This window comes from Bos mutus, chromosome 9 (assembly GCF_027580195.1).
Source record: "Bos mutus isolate GX-2022 chromosome 9, NWIPB_WYAK_1.1, whole genome shotgun sequence".
Lineage (NCBI taxonomy): Eukaryota > Metazoa > Chordata > Mammalia > Artiodactyla > Bovidae > Bos > Bos mutus.
This window is the reverse complement of record NC_091625.1, coordinates 81,476,614-81,494,020: the sequence shown is the minus strand read 5'-3', so window position 1 is coordinate 81,494,020 and position 17,407 is coordinate 81,476,614. Positions and strand designations below refer to the sequence as shown.

The 17,407-nt window shown below is 39.4% G+C and overlaps 1 protein-coding gene across 1 annotated transcript in view; it reads right to left on the bottom strand.

Annotated features, from left to right (window-relative positions):
• STX11 (syntaxin 11) overlaps window positions 1–17,030 on the bottom strand; it is a 50,171-nt gene extending 33,141 nt beyond the window's left edge. Inside the window, exon 1 of the mRNA XM_070376812.1 lies at window positions 16,800–17,030. Within this exon, the coding sequence (XP_070232913.1) occupies window positions 16,800–16,866 (67 nt within the window). The 5' untranslated portion in view covers window positions 16,867–17,030. The remainder of the gene's footprint in view (window positions 1–16,799) is intronic.
• Window positions 17,031–17,407: the final 377 nt, after the last annotated feature.

Here is a 17,407-nt window from a genome sequence, read left to right as displayed (position 1 = left end):
TACCACATGCTGTGGGGCAACTAAACCTACTCACCACAACTACACAATCCACGCATTCTGGAACCCATGAGCCATAGTTAGAGAGAAGTCTAGGCACCACAATGAAAAATCCTGGGTGCTGCAACTAAGACCAGATGTAGCCATAAATAAATAAAATAATAAAGTTCATTTTAAAGGTGAAGCAAAGTAAAAGACATGAGGGATGCTATAAGAACTGAAGAAAATGGGTTTAATGCAAAGGCATCTAAGATAAAACAGTTTAGGGAGGAAGCAATGTAGGTATTTTGACCATTTCTTTTTTGTTGTTGTTTGTTTTTTGTTTTTGTTGTTGTTGTTTGTTTCTGTGGAAAACTTTGTTTTTTTTCTTTTTTAAAAATAAATTTATTCATTTTAATTGGAAGCTAATTACTTTACAATATTGTAGTGGTTTTGCCATACAGTGCCATGAATCAGCCACAGGTGTACATGTGTTCCCCATCTTGAACCCCCCTCCCACCTACCTCCCTATCCCATCCCTCTAGGTCCTCCCAGTGCACCAGCCCCAAGCAACCCTGTCTCATGCATTGAACCTGGACTGGCGATCCGTTTCACATATGATAATATACATGTTTCAATGCCATTCTCCCAAATCATTCCACCCTTGCCCTCTCCCACAGAGTCCAAAAGACTGTTCTAGACATCTGTGTCTTTTTTGCTGTCTTGCATATAGGGTTATCGTTACTATCTTTCTAAATTCCGAATATATGCGTTAGTATACTGTATTGATGTTTTTCTTCCTGACTTACTTCACTCTGTATAATAGGCTCCAGTTTCATCCACCTCATTAGAACTGATTCAAATGTATTCTTTTTAATGGCTGAGTAATATTCCATTGTGTCTATGTACCACAGCTTTCTTATCCATGTCTGCTGATGGACATCTAGGTTGCTTCCATTTCCTGGCTATTATAAACAGTACTGTGATGAACACTGGGGTACACATGTCTCTTTCAATTCTGGTTACCTTGGTGTGTATGCCAGCATTGAGTTTACTGGGTCATATGGCAGTTCTATTTTCAGCTTTTTAAGGAATCTCCATAGTGGCTGTACTAGTTTGCATTCCCACCAACAGTGTAAGAGGGTTCCCTTTTCTCCACACCCTCTCCAGCATTTATTGTTTGTAGACTTTTGGATAGCATCCATTCTGACTGGCGTAAAATGGTACCTCATTGTGGTTTTGATTTACATTTCTCTGATAATGAGTGATGTTGAGCATCTTTTCATGTGTTTGTTAGCCATCTGTATGTCTTCTTTGGAGAAATGTCTATTTAGTTCTTTGGCCCATTTTTTGATTGGGTCGTTTATTTTTCTGGAATTGGGCTGCAGGAGTTGCTTGTATATTTTTGAGATTAATTCTTTGTCTGTTGTTTCATTTGCTATTATTTTCTCCCATTCTGAAGGCTGTCTTTTCACCTTGCTTATAGTTTCCTTCATTGTGCAAAAGCTTTTAAGTTTAATTAGGTCCCATTTGTTTATTTTTGCTTTTATTTCCATTACTCTGGGAGGTGAGTCATAGAGGATCCTGCTGTGATTTATGTGGAGAGTGTTTTGCCTATGTTTTCCTCTGGGAGTTTTATAGTTTCTGGTCTTACATTTAGATCTTTAATCCACTTTGAATTTATTTTTGTGTATGGTGTTAGAAAGTGTTCTAGTTTCATTCTTTTACAAGTGGTTGACCAGTTTTCCCAGCACCACTTGTTAAAGAGATTGTCTTTTCTCCATTGTATATTCTTGCCTCCTTTGTGAAAACTAAGGTGTCCATAGGTGTGTGGATTTGTCTCTGGGCTTTCTATTTTGTTCCTTTGATCTATATTTCTGTCTTTGTGCAGTACCATACTATCTTGATGACTGTAGCTTTGTAGTATAGCCTGAAGTCAGACAGGTTGATTCCTCCAGTTCCATTCTTCTTTCTCAAGATTGCTTTGGCTATTCGAGGTTTTTTTGTATTTCCATACAAATTGTGAAATTATTTGTTCTAGTTCTGTGAAAAATACCATTGGTAGCTTGATAGGGATTGCATTGAATTATAGATTGCTTTGGGTAGTATACTCATTTTCACTATATTGATTCTTCCAGTCCATGAACATGATATATTTCTCCATCTATTTGTGTCCTCTTTGATTTCTTTCATCAGAGTTTATAGTTTTCTATATACAGGTCTTTTGTTTTTTTAGGTAGATATATTCCTAAGTATTTTATTCTTTTTGTTGCAATAATGAATGGAATTGTTTCCTTAATTTCTCTTTCTGTTTTCTCATTGTTAGTGTATAGGAATGCAAGGGATTTCTGTGTGTTAATTTTATATCCTGCAACTTTACTATATTCATTGATTGAGTGAGTGAAGTTGTTCAGCCATGTCAGACTCTTTGCAACCCCATGGACTGTAGCCCGCCAGGCTCCTCCATCCATGGGATTCTCCAGGCAAGAATACTGGAGTGGGTTGCCATTTCCTTCTCCAGGGGATCTTCCTGACCCAGGGATCAAACCCAGGTCTCCCGCATTGCAGGCAGACGCTTTAACCTCTGAGCCACCAGGGAAGCATATTCATTGATTAGTTCTAGTAATTTTCTGGTGGAGTCTTTAGGGTTTTCTATGTAGAGGATCATGTCATCTGCAAACAGTGAGAGTTTTACTTCTTCTTTTCCAATCTGGATCCCTTTTATTTCTTTTTCTGCTCTGATTGCTGTGGCCAAAACTTCCAAAACTATGTTGAATAGTAGTAGTGAGAGTGGGCACCCTTGTCTTGTTCCTGACTTTAGGGGAAATGTTTTCAATTTTTCACCATTGAAGATAATGTTTGCTGTGGGTTTGTCATATGTAGCTTTTATTATGTTGAGGTATGTTCCTTCTATTCCTGCTTTCTGGAGGGTTTTTATCATAAATGGATGCTGAATTTTGTCAAAGGCTTTCTCTGCATCTATTGAGATAATCATATGGTTTTTATCTTTCAATTTGTTAATGTGGTGTATTACGTTGATTGATTTGTAGATATTGAAGAATCCTTGCATCTCTGGGATAAAGCCCACTTGGTCATGATACATGATCTTTTTAATATGTTGTTGGATTCTGATTGCTAGAATTTTGTTAAGGATTTTTGCATCTATGTTCATCAGTGATATTGGCCTGTAGTTTTCTTTTTGTGTGGCATCTTTGTCTGATTTGGGTGTTAGGGTGATGGTGGCCTCAGAGAATGAGTTTGGAAATTTACCTTCCTCTGCAATTTTCTGGAAGAGTTTGAGTAATATAGGTGTTAGCTCTTCTCTAAATTTTTGGTAGAATTCAGCTGTGAAGTTGTCTGGTCCTGGGCTTTTGTTTGCTGGAAGATTTCTGATTATAGTTTCAATTTCTGTGCTTGTGATGGGTGTGTTAAGCTTTTCTATTTCTTCTTGGGTCAGTTTTGGAAAGTTGTACTTTTCTAAGAATTTGTCCATTTCTTCCAAGTTGCCCATTTTATTGGCATATAGTTGCTGATATAGTAGTCTCTTATGATCCTTTGTATTTTTGTGTTATCTGTTGTGATTTCTCCATTTTCATTTCTAATTTTGTTGATTTGATTTTTCTCCCTTTGTTTCTTGATGAGTCTGGCTAATTGTTTGTCAATTTTATTTATCTTCTCAAAAAACCAGCTTTTAGCTTTGTTGATTTTTGCTCTTGTCTCTTTTGTTTCTTGTGCATTTATTTCTGCCCTAAGTTTTAAGATTTCTTTCCTTCTACTAACCTTGGGGTTCTTCATTTCTTCATTTTCTAGTTGCTTTAGGTGTAAAGTTAGGTTATTTAGTTGACTTTTTTCTTGTTTCTTGAGATAAGCCTGGAAGATGAACCTTCCCCTTAGCACTAATTTTACAGTGTCCCATAGGTTTTGGGTTGTTGTGTTTTCATTTTCATTCATTTCTATGCATATTTTGATTTCTTTTTTGATTTCTTCTGTGATTTGTTGGTTATTTAGCAGCGTGTTGTTCAGTCTCCATATGTTGGAATTTTAAATAGTTTTTCTCCTGTAATTGACATCTAATCTTACTGCATTGTGGTCAGAGAAGATGCTTGGAATGATTTAAGTTTTTTTTAACTTACCAAGGCTAGATTTATGGCCCAGGATGTGATCTATCCTGGAGAAGGTTCCATGTGCACTTGAGAAAAAGGTGAAATTCAGTGTTTTGGGGTGAAATGTCCTATAGATATCAATTAGGTCTAACTGGTCTACTGTATGATTTAAAGTTTGTGTTTCCTTGTTAATTTTCTGTTTAGTTGATCTATCCATAGGTGTGAGTGGGGTATTAAAGTCTCCTACTATTATTGTGTTATTGTTAATTTCCCCTTTCATACTTGTTAGCATTTGCCTTACATATTGTGGTGCTCTTATGTTGGGTGCATATATATTTATAATTGTTATATCTTCTTCTTGGATTGATCCTTTGATCATTATGTAGTGTCTTTCTTTGTCTCTTTTCACAACCTTTATTTTAGTCTATTTTATCTGATAGGAGTATTGCTACTTCTGCTTTCTTTTGGTTTCTATTTGTGTGGAATATCTTTTTCCAGCCATTCACTTTCAGTCTGTATGTGTCCTTTGTTTTGAGGTGGGTCTCTTGTAGACAACATGTATAGGGGTCTTATTTTTGTATCCATTCAGCCAGTCTTTGTCTTTGGGTTGGGGCATTCAACCTATTTACATTTAAGGTAATTATTGATAAGTATGACTGAAAGAGATGGGAACACCAGACCACCTGACCTGCCTCTTGAGAAAAATATATGCAGGTCAGGAAGCAACAGTTAGAACCGGACATGGAACAACAGACTGGTTCCAAATAGGAAAAGGAGTATGTCAAGGCTGTATATTGTCACCCTGCTTATTTAACTTCTATGCAGAGTACATCATGAGAAACACTGGGCTGGAAGAAGCACAAGCTGGAATCAAGATTGTTGGGAGAAATATCAATAACCTCAGATATGCAGATGACACCACCCTTATGGCAGAAAGTGAAGAGGAACTAAAAAGCCTCTTGTTGAAAGTGAAAGAGGAGAATGAAAAAGTTGGCTTAAAGCTCAACATTCAGAAAACGAAGATCATGGCATCTGGTCCCATCACTTCATCGCAAATAGATGGGGAAACAGTGGAAATACTGTCATACTTTATTTTGGGGGGCTCCAAAATCAGTGCAGATGGTGATTTCAGCCATGAAATTAAAAGACGCTTACTCCTTGGAAGGAAAGTTATGACCAACCTAGATAGCATATTAAGAAGCAGAGACATTACTTTACCAACAAAGATCCAGCAGTCAAGGCTATGGTTTTTCCAGTGGTCATGTATGGATGTGAGAGTTGGACTGTGACGAAGGCTGAACGCTGAAGAATTGATGCTTTTGAACTGTGGTGTTGGAGAAGACTCTTGAGAGTCCCTTGGACTGCAAGGAGGTCCAACCAGTCCATTCTAAAGGAGATTAGTCCTGGATGTTCATTGGAAGGACTGATGCTAAAGCTGAAACCCCAGTACTTTGGCCACCTCATGCGAAGAGTTGACTCATTGGAAAAGACTCTGATGCTGGGAGGGATTGGGGGCAGGAGGAGAAGGGGATGACAGAGGATGAGATGGCTGGATGGCATCACCGACTCGATGGACATGAGTTTGAGCAAGCTCCGGGAGATGGTGATGGACAGGGAGGCCTGGTGTACTGCTATTCATGGGGTCGCAATGAGTTGGACACAACTGAGTGACTGAACTGAACTGAACTGATGATCCCGTTGCCATTTACTTTGTTGTTTTGGGTTCGAATTTATACACCCTTTCTGTGTTTCTGGTCTAGAGAAGATCCTTTAGCATTTGTTGGAGGGTTGGTTTGATGATGCTGAATTCTCTCAGCTTTTGCTTGTCTGTAAAGCTTTTGATATCTTCCTCATATTTGAATGAGATCTTTGCTGGGTACAGTAACCTGGATTGTGGGTTTTTCTCTTTCATTACTTTAGTATGTCCTGCCATTCCCTTCTGGCCTGAAGAGTTTCTGTTGAAAGATCAGCTGTTATCCTTATGGGAATCCCCTTGTGTGTTATTTGTTATTTTTCCTTTGCTGCTTTTAACATTTATTCTTTGTGTTTGATCTTTGTTAATTTGATTAATATGTGTCTTGGGGTGTTTTGCCTTGGGTTTATCCTGTTTGGGACTCTCTGGGTTTCTTGGACTTGGGTGACTATTTCTTTCCCCATTTTAGGGAAAGTGAAGTCGCTCCATCGTGTCTGACTCTTTGTGACCCCGTGGACTGTAGCCAACCAGGCTCCTCCATTCATGGGATTCTCCAGGTAAGAATACTGGAATGAGTTGCCATAGTTTTCAACTATTATCTCCTCAAGTATTTTCTCATGGTCTTTCTTTTTTTCTTCTTCTTCTAAAACTCATATGATTTGAATGTTAGGGTGTTTAACATTGTCCCAGAGGTCTCTGAGGTTGTCCTCATTTCTTTTAATTCTCTTTTTTCCTCTCTGCTTCATTTATTTCTACCATTCTATCTTCTACCTCATTTATCCTATCTTCTGCCTCTGTTATTCTATTGTTGGTTCCTTCCAGAGTGTTTTTTATCTCATTTATTGCATTATTCATTATATATTGAATCTTTTTTATTTCTTCTAGGTCCTTGTTAAACATTTCTTGCATCTTCTCAATCCTTGTCTCCAAGTTATTTATCTGTAACTCCCATTTTGTTTTCAAGATTTTGGATCATTTTCACTATCATTATTCTGAATTCTTTTTCAGGTAGATTCCCTATCTCTTCCTCTTTGGTTTAGTGGGCATTTACCTGCTCCTTTACCATTTACCTGTTCCTTTACCTGCTCTGTATTTCTCTGCCTTTTCATCTTGTTTAGATTGCTGTGTTTGGGGTGGCCTTTCTGTATTCTGGCAGTTTGTGGTTCCTCTTTATTGTGGAGGTTCCTCACTGTGGGTGGGGTTGGATGGGTGACTTGTCAAGGTTTCCTGGTTAGAGAAGCTTGTGTCAGTGTTCTGGTAGATGGAGCTGGATTTCTTCTCTCTGGAGTGCAATGAAGTGTCCAGTAGTGAGTTTTGATATGTCTATGGGTTTGGTGTGACTTTGGGCAGCCTCTATATTGAAGCTCAGGGCTATGTTCCTGTGTTGCTGGAGAATTTGCATGGTATGTCTTGCTCTGGAACTTGTTGGCTCTTGGGTGGTGCTTGGTTTCAGTGTAGGTATGGAGGCTTTTGGATGAGCTCTTATTGATTAATGTTCCCTGGAGTCAGGAGTTCTCTGGTGTTCTCAGGTTTTGAATTTAAGCCTCCTGCCAGTGGTTTTAGTCTTATTCTTTTTTATTTTATTTTATTTTTTAACTTTACAATATTGTACTGGTTTTGCCATATATCAAGATGAATCTTTAGTCTTATTCTTATAGTAGCCTCAAGACTTCTCCATCTCTTTTCGAAGACAATGGGCTGCCTTTCTGGGTGCCTGATGTCCTCTGCCAACACTCAGAAGTTGTTTTGTGGAATTTGCTCAGCATTCAAATGTTCTTTTCATGAATATGTGGGGGAGAAAGTGGTCTACCCGTCCTATTCCTCTGCCATCTTAGGACCGCCCACCTATTTTGACCATTTCAAGCTGAGGAATCTGCAGATGTAAGGGCTCTCAGATGTCAAGCATGTAGGAGCATGCTTGACTTCCTGGAGCAATACCAGTGTGGTAGGGAAAGAAAATGGGGAAGAGTGATAACTGGTGAGAGTGGGTGGGGAGTAGAGCATGTAGAGCCTTGGTGGGCTTGATAGTTTTTAAATTTTACTTTGATTAAGAAGGGAAGACATTGGAAATTTTTTAACAGAGGAGTAACCTGATGTGGCTTTTTTTGTTTGTTTAGTCTACTGTTGTATTGATTAAGGGACAAGAATGGAAGTAGGCCAGCCAGTTAGGAAGCCGTGATGATTAATTTTATGTGTCGACTGGGCTGGGGTTGCTCAGGTATTTGGTTAAACATTATTCTGTTTAACCCTCTGTACATCTGTGAGGGTGTTTCTAGATGAGATTAACATCTGAATCCATGGACTGAGCAAAGCAGATTGCACTCCTCAGTGTTGGTGGGCCTCATCCAAGCTGTTGAAGGCCTGAACAGAACAAAAGGCAGGGTAAGACAGCATTTGTTCTCCCTAGGCCTGCCTGTCTTTGAACTAGGACATTAGTTTTCTCCTGACTTCAGACTTGACCTCAAACTGAAACTTAGGCCATTTGCTTTCCTCCTTCTCAGGCCCTTGGACTCAGACTAGAACTATACCACCAACTTTTCTGCATTCCAGCTTGTCATCTGCAGATCTTGGGACTGTTCAGCCTCCATAATCACGTGTGCCAATTCCTTCTATCTCAGTCTCTGGATATAGATGTATCTCCTATTGGTTCTGTTTCTGCAGAAAACCCGGATTGACACAAAGCCATGACAGTGGAACTGGTGAGAACTGGACAGATTCTGGATTTATACCCAAGGAGGGGCTGAGAGGACTGACTGATTAATTGGATGTGGAGGGAGAGAGAGAGGAGTCAAGGATGAGTCAAGGGTTTTCCTTGGAGCAACTAAAGGAAAGAAGTTCCTTAGACCGAGATGAGGAGACTGCCTGGGAAACAAATTGTGGGGGTTGGGGGAGGGGAGGGGAGGTTTGTGAGGACTAACAGCTCCATTTTGGACACTTGAAGTTTGGAGTCTTAAGTTTTCAAGAATATCAGTTGGACTGGTGAGTCTGGGATGATGGTTTCAATCTGGAAGTCTTCAGCACACAGAATTTAGATGTCTGAAGTCTGAGTCATAGGGTACTACAAAGTTTAGAGGTCAGGAAGATGAAGAACAAGAAAGGAGAATGAGAAAGTGTAATCAGTGAGATAGGAGGTAAACTGATGAAGAATGTTCCAGAAGCCAAATGAAAAAAATATTTCAAGAGTGGTCAATTCTATCAAAGGCTGCTAAAGTGGGTAAAATTAGGAATGAAAACTGAGCAATGGGCTTAGCCATACGGAGGTTGATGGCAAAATTGATAAGGGTTCAGTGGTGTGTGATGACCAATACTTCTGAGGAGCCCAGAGAGAGGTGGCAATAGCTGGAAGGAAATGTATGGTCAAGGGAGAATTTTTTTTAATTAGAAAATATACATATTTGTACGCTCACGGTTATGAGCCAGAAGACAAGTAAAAGGTGACAAGACAGAAGAGAAAAGGGATAATTGCCAAAGCAGTGCTCTTGAGCAGAGAGATGAAATCTCGAGCTCATCTCTCGATGAGCAGAGGTGGAATCCAGTGCACAGATGGAAAGCTGGGAATAAAAAGAGAAGATAGGTTTCTCCCCTCATGGCAGCAGAGGGGGAGGCAGGTACGGGTACAGATGCTACTGAATGTGGAAACAGGAACATGTATTATCAATGAAGAAGGAAGGTCATCAGCTGAGAGTGAGGAGTAAGAGGAAGTTTGAGAAGAGAGGGGAAAGTAGGAAATAGCATCTTGGGTCAGGGAGAGAGCAAATGGACTTTGAAAATATAGTCAGATGGTTAAGTGGTACTAAGAGTTCATTTGAAATCGGGGATCATGAATGTGAAGGGAGACCAGTTGGTATAGTTGTGTTTTCATGAACCTCAGGTGTCTACTTGGGCACCAATAAAATTAGGCAGAGGTCCAGAGATAATCAGAGTTTGGAGCTGCCAGATGAATATGATAGAGGCGACAGGGACCAGAGTGTTGAGGCTCTGTGCAAGGGAATAACCATAATTCAGGACCATGGCATCTAAACCGAGTAAGGAGAGAAGAGAGGACATGAATGATAGTTATGAGGCCATGTGAAAGGATATTAGGTCTATGGATCAGAAGATCCAGGGTATCAAGAAATTGCTGCAGTTGGGAGGGGAGTGGTTAGAGAGATTCAGTTGAAAAAAAAAGTTGGTTGTCAGAGAGCAGACTATGAATAGATGCAGATATTGATAATGGCAAGATCTAGACTGACCTGGTTCTCTGCACTTGGCCTGACCACCCTGGCTAGGCTCCCAGATAGGTCTTCTATATTTACAGACATTTTTCTGGAGATGTGGCTTTCACCTCCAGTCTAGATTTGTTTTATTCTTCTTTATTTATCTTTTGGCTGTACTGCACTGCAAGGGAGTATCTTAATTCCCTCCCTGACCAGGGAACCCGAGTCCCCTGCAATGACAGCATGGCGTCTTAACCACTGGATCACCAGGGAAGTCTCCCTCCAGTCTGGATTCTTGAATCCATTAGTACTTTAGGGTAAAGCTCAGATAAAGCAGGGCAAGCACTTGAAGAAGGGCACCACTGCCACATAAAGGCTCACCCCCTGGATACTGCGTACATCATCTTGTGTACCACTGCCATCCCTCATGGGAAGGGCTCTTAAACCCATTCAGTCTCTGTGTTAGAAGATCATCTATAAACAGTCATTTCATTTCACTTTTTAAAATTATAGTTGATTTATGACATTCTGCCAATCTCTGCTATAGAGCAATCTCTCCTTTCATACAATATTATAAATAGCCATTTTATATCCCTACACCATGTAGCAATCACCAGCTCCCATTTCTCTTTTCTATGCTAATTTTCAAATTCCTTGAGGACAGGTGTTTAACCTATCTTTTTAAAACTGCAATAAAATACATGTGACATAACACGTACCATTGTGGCCATTTAAAAAATGAGAAGTTCGGTTACATTCCGTACACTCACGTTGTGCAACCACCACCATCCATTTCCAGCACTTTTTCATTTTCCCTAACTGACAACTCTGTAGCCATTAAACACTAACTCCTCATTCCCCCTCTCCCTAGTCCCTGGCACCCACCACTTTACTTTCTGTCTCTGACTACTGTAGAGACCACAAATAAGTAAAACCGTGCAATATTTGCCCTTTTATAACTGGCTTATTTCAGTCTGTATAATAGTTTCAAGGTTTATGCATGTTATAACATGTGTCAAAATCTTCCTTTTAAAGACTGAATATTTTTTTTCAGTCTCTGCCTTCATTTTTCTGAGGTAGAGACCCAGAAGTGGAATTGCTGGATCATATGGTAATTCTCCCCTTCATGGATCACAGCCTTGTCGTGGCAAAGGGGCTTGCATAGCTCAGTGAAGCTATAAGCCATGCTGTGTAGGGCTACCCAAGATGGATGGGTCCTAGTGGAGAGTTCTGACAAAACGTGGTCCACTGGAGGAGGGAATGGCAAACCACTGCAGCATTCTTGCCATGAGAACCCCATGAGCAGCATGAAAAGGCAAAATGATATAATGTAGGAAGGTGAGCCCCCAGGTCGGAAGCTATCTAATATGCAAGGAGGGAAGAGCAAAGGGCAATTACTAAGAGCTCCAGAAAGAACGAAGCTGCTGGGCCAAAGCAAAAATGATGCTCAGTTGTGGATGTGTCAATGGACATGAATCTGAGCAAACTCCAGGAGATATTGAAGGACAGGGAAGCCTGGCATGCTGCAGTCCACAGGATCTCAAAGAGTTGGACACAACTTAGTGACTGAACAATAACAAAATGGTAATTCTGTTTCTTCTGGGATCATTATACTGTTTTCCACAACAGCTGCTCTACTTTACATTCACACAGCAACGCATAAGTGTTCCAAATTTTCCACTTCTTTGTTAACACTTGTTATTTTCATATAACCTATCTTTAATTTCCTCTCTATTTGACATCCTGCTGGGCCCATGATGTTGCATGAGTAAATAAATAACTGTTATTACCTCTGTAGAAAAGGGAAATGAGATTAAATGAATCAACTTGTATTCAGCAAGCCCCACCTCATACATCTTGTTCTTACTGTAGCCACATGTGGCTCTTTAAATTTAAATTAATTAAAATTAAGCAGATTTTAAAATTCAGTTCATCAGTCTCATTACTGACATGTCACCATAATAACTAGTGCTTATTAGTATCTAATGTATCAGTCAGTACAGAATAGAACATTTCCATTATTGCAGACAGCTCTTTAGCTACTGTGATGGACAGCACTTTCTAGATTCTGCTGCTGCTGCTGCTGCTGCTGCTGTTACTGCTGCTAAGTCACTTCAGTTGTGTCTGACTCTGTGCGACCCCACAGATGGCAGCCCACCAGGCTCCCCCGTCCCTGGGATTGTCCAGGCAAGAACACTGGAGTGGGTTGCCATTTCCTTCTCCAATGCGTGAAAGTGAAGTCGTTCAGTTGTGTCTGACTCTTAGCGACCCTATGGACTGCAGTCTACCAGGCTCCTTCATCCATGGGATTTTCCAGGCAAGAGTACTGGAGTGGGATACCATTGCCTTCTGTAGCCACTTATTCTTTGTCTCACTAATTATATTTGGATACATTTTCCCAGACCTGGATAACTAACTTTTAAGATAAAAATCCTTCTTAAATAAGAGAGGAAGTTGTTGTTGTTGTTGTTCAGTCACTCAGCCATGTCCAACTCTTTGCAACCCAATGGACTGCAGCACTCCAGACTTCCCTGTCCCTCACCATCTCCTAAAATTTGCCCAAGTTCATGCCCATTTCATCAGTGATGCCATTCAGTCATCTCATCCTCTGACGCCCTCTTCTCTGCCCTCAATCTTTCCCAGCATCAGGGACTTTTCCAATGAGTCAGATTTTTCACATCAGATAAACAAAATACTGGAGCTTCAGCTTCAGTATCAGTCCTTCCAAGGAATATTGAGGATTGATTTCCCTCAAGGCTAACTGGTTTGATCTTCTTCGGAGAGGGGAAAGTACACTGCCTAAAATGTCTGTGGCTTTTTAGTACATAAATGGCTACTCTGTGAATTCTCCCAAATTTTGTGCTTAAATATTAATTTGGACTTTTGATGAGCATGTGGTTCTGTTATTCTGGATGATTGCCTTTATGTACACAGACTTATAAATTATTTAAGTTTAAAAACATTTTTTTTTTTTTGGGCCACACCATGCAGCATGCAGGATCTTAGTTTGCTGACCAGGGATCGAACCAGTGTACCCTGTATTGGAAGGCAGACTCTTAAGCACTGGACCACCAGGAAAATCCCTATAAACTATTTAAATCTTTCTTTACATCCTTTAAACTACTTACCTACTAAACCATAAATTTTGAAAAACATTCTCAGATTCACAGTGGAGATTGTGACCATTCTACTTATTACTATTGATATCTGTTAAATAACGAATGAATAAATAACCAACGTAAGCCCCAAGTGGAACTTGAGGGAGCTCAGGGCACGGAGAGAACATTTTAGAGGTTGACGCCAGGTATAACGAGGTTTTGGAATTTGTCTCTAGCACTGGTGTAGCTTTAAAAGACTTTTTTAAAAAACCGAACATGGAATTTAAGCTTTGTTCTTTTATCCTACTGTTGAAAAAGTTGCTTTACAATTCCTCTAAGGATTCTATTGCATGTTTATAAAGCTTTAACTCTATTTTATGAATAGTGCTAGTTGCTCAGTCATGTCCGACTCTTTGCGACTCCATGGACTGTAGCCCGCCAGGCCACTCTTTCCAGAATTTTCTAGGCAAGAATACTGGAGTGGGTAGCCAAGTCCTTCTCCAGGGGATCTTCCTGACCCAGGGATCAAACCCAGGTCTCCTGCATTACAGGCAGATTCTTTACCATCTGAGCCACCAGAGAAACACTTGCCACCAATGGATATAACAAGAAAAAATGAACTCTAGATTTTATAATGTCAGCATGTGTGTAGCTATTTTCTGTTTGCTCCTTAAGATCCACTTTCTGTCACCCTCTGTTCTGCTCTCAACCCTGGGAGGTTGATCTGAATGGACTAATTCTTTTTTTTTTTTATTATTATTATTCATTTTAATAGAAGGCTAAGAATGGACTATTCTAACAGGCTCCTGTGCCCTTTGGCTTTCCTTGGGTTTGGCCAGAAGGGAAGTCCTGCAGGAGAGCAGAAGCAGGGGATGAGGTGAGGGAATTTATTCTCGACAGAAGGGCTATCTGAGTCTGTGTCCCTCAGCATAAGCTCATTCTTCCTCTAATGTAGTCTGTTCTACGTGATTCCCTCTCCCTTGGTTCCGGTTACCTCTCTCTACTCATGGTTCTCAGGCCTGGAATATGACAGCCCAGAGGTCCCTTTTAGTTCCCTCTCTGCTCACACCTTTACAATAGTACCCTTATTCATAAATCTTCCTTGAATTATTTTAATTTGAATGTGCCATTTCTTTCACATTGAGACTCTAACTGACACAGCATCCTTAAATGGTAGCTAGAGCATAGGTATTGTTGTTTAGTTGCTAAGTAGTGTCCAACCATTTTTGACCTCATGGATTATAGCCTGCCAGGCTCCTCTGTTCATGGGATTTCCCAAACAAGAACACTGGAGTGGATTGCCGTTTGCTTCTCTAAGAGCTCTTCCCGACCCAGTGATCAAATCAAGGTCTCTTGAACTGGCAGGCAGGTTCTTTACCACTGAGCCACCAGACCATAGAACCTGAATCTACTCTGAAATGTTTATACCCACAGTCTATGAAAAATGTTCCCTGATGATATTTTCATCTTATTTAGATCCACTGGTAAGTTTTTCAAAGAAACAATGTTGTACGTCATATGATATAAATTTTTCTCTAGTACACTCAGACTAGAAAAATATTCTCAGATTTACATCCAAATCTTTTTGCATATCGCTTATTTATATAAAATGTAATTTATGGAAATACAGAAATAAGACTTTATAAAGTAAATAGGTAAATTTTTAAGGTTTCATTTATCCAGTATCTAATAAGCTTTTTTTAAACATATTTATTTATTTTTCCCAAATAATTCCTTTTTAAAGGTATGTGAGGAAATTAGTACATCAGTACTTCAAACAAGCCATTGTTATTCAACACACACAGCATATAGGAGAACAAAGTTGCTAACCTTTCCTATACAATGAATGTTTCTGTCCCTCTAAAATTCATATGTTTAAACCCAATCCCTATGTGATGGTGGTTACATAGGGAGGTGGAACCTTGGAAGGTGATGAAGTCATGAATATAGAAACCTTAAGAACATGAATAGTACCCTTATAAAAGAAGCCCCAGGAAACTCTCTTGCCCCTTCTGCTGTGAGAGGATATAGCAATAAGATAGCCATCTATGAACCAGGAAGCAAGCTCTCATCAAACACCAAATTCATCACTACCATGATATAAGACTTCACACCCTCCAAAACTGTGAGAAATAAATTTCTGTCATTTATAAGACACTCAGTCTGAGTATTTTTGTGTACCATTTAGCCCAAACATATTAAGACACCTTGGAAACTCAAGATTTAAACGTACAAATATTAGCAAACAACAGATCATTACAAAAAAAAAAATAAACCCCATAATGCTAATAGATCAAAGTCGCTCAGTCATGTCCAACTCTTTGTGACCCCATGGACTATATGTAGCCCCTCAGGCTCTTCTGTCCATGGAATTCTCCAGGCAAAAATAATGGAGTGGTTAAACATTCCCTTCTTCAGGGGGATCTCCCCGAACCAGGGATTGAACCTGGGTCTCCCACATTGAGGGCAGGTTCATATCAAAGATAACCAACACTTATCATTTGCATCACAAAGCATGAGGTATGCACAACTCAACCCCATCTGACAGAGGAGGAAAAGAGCCTTCAAATCTCCTGCCCACTGTCTCAGGACCTGCAAGCAAAGGAACCTGGATCCAAATCTTAGCGTCCAACACAAAAGTTTATGTTCTTAACTACAAAAAAGTGTCCAAGAGCAACTCAAAGCCCACAGAAAAAAACAAAAAAGAAAAATTTTCCAAAGCAAATGACTTATTTCATCCTGTTATAGCAAACTCAGAGTAAGCTTAGAAAAACTACTAAAAAAAGAAAAGAAACAAGAATGCAGATATACACACTACTATATATAAAATAGATAACTAATAAGGGGAACTCTTTTCAATACTCTGTAATGGCCCATATGGGAAAAGAATCTAAAAAAGAGTGGCCGTGTGTATAACTGCCTCACTCTGCTGTACACCTGAACCTAGCATAACGTTGTATTAACAAATCAACTCTACTCAATAAAAAATTTAAAAAATTAAAAATATTTTTAAATTATTTATTTATATTCAAAAAATAAAGCATGCAACAGACATCTCTCTTAGAAAAGCAATTTCCTTTTTAATAAGTTTATTTTTCTGTGCATGGTACACAAGAAGGGGTAGAAAGTGAGGTTGCAAATTGTACTATCTTGGTATTAGTTAAATGTTATCTTTGCTTATAGTTCCTGAAATGACACCATTGTATTTTCAATTTAACAGAAATTGCAAATAAGTGAAAACTTTCCTCTGATATACTGGCATACTTGCTGTAAGAGGCCTGAAGTTTAGCATGTATTGGCTACTCTATGCATACAAACAGAACCTTCTCTGTGAAAGAGAATGGGCTAAAAAAATCTGGACTAGAGATAGCATAATTGATCTGTTTAATACCTCAATTTTTCTGCAACTGTGATTTTGCATAACTTGCAAAAGTATTTTAAGATGAGACTGTTGATCAATGCTCACTTCTGGTAAATCCCTTTTGCACCATAGCCCTGTCCTGAGGAACTGATAAAAGTGAAACAAAAAAAAATCACCAACAGAAGGTAACAAATAAGCCATGCCTTTTACAAATGTTTAGCAAATGCTGGTTTCGAATTTGAATAATTAAATTAGTTCTCAAAAGTGTAGTGTTCACAAATAGACTAAACATTTTTACATCTATAGTTTATTCATTTAGAAGAATTTGTGCCATCCATTTAGAAACTATAAGCCTATAGCAAAAAGCCTTACTTTGTGGTTGAGACGTGGTCTTCTTTTTTTCCTCGTCATCCATTTCATCCCCTTGAGGCAGCTCCATGTCTTTATTTGTCTTATTTTTCCCTTTAACACACGCTTCAAATGGATGGATTCCTTCATCAAAGGTGGTTTATAATTTCTGTGAGTTCATAGACCACAACCAGCATTCCTTCGTGATCCTAAAGAAAATGTAAAAGTACAATATTGGCGCCACAAAAAACAAGTGTGTTTTAAATGATGAGTATTTTAAAGATGAGCTTAGTACAAAAAAGTGACGCAATGAAAACAGACTGAAGTCCGAGCAGAGAAGTCACAGATTCAGCTTTCCTTGAGGATGCCTGCTTGGAACGATGAGATTGTTGAGGAGACCGTGGAGAAGCTGACAGATGGTCTTCTCAGGTGCACAGCTCCTCACCTTCCTTACGTGTCCCAGTGTGAGCAGGAATCCTTTCTAGCAGCTGACATGGTCTTGTGTCACCAGTACTGGGTGTTGAAAGCAGGCCACCCCATCTGATTTCTTAAAACCCCATTTTCTGTAGGCTGACGATGGCAAAGGTCAATTATGAAACAGGAACTTTTGACACAACTCAACATCCCTAGTC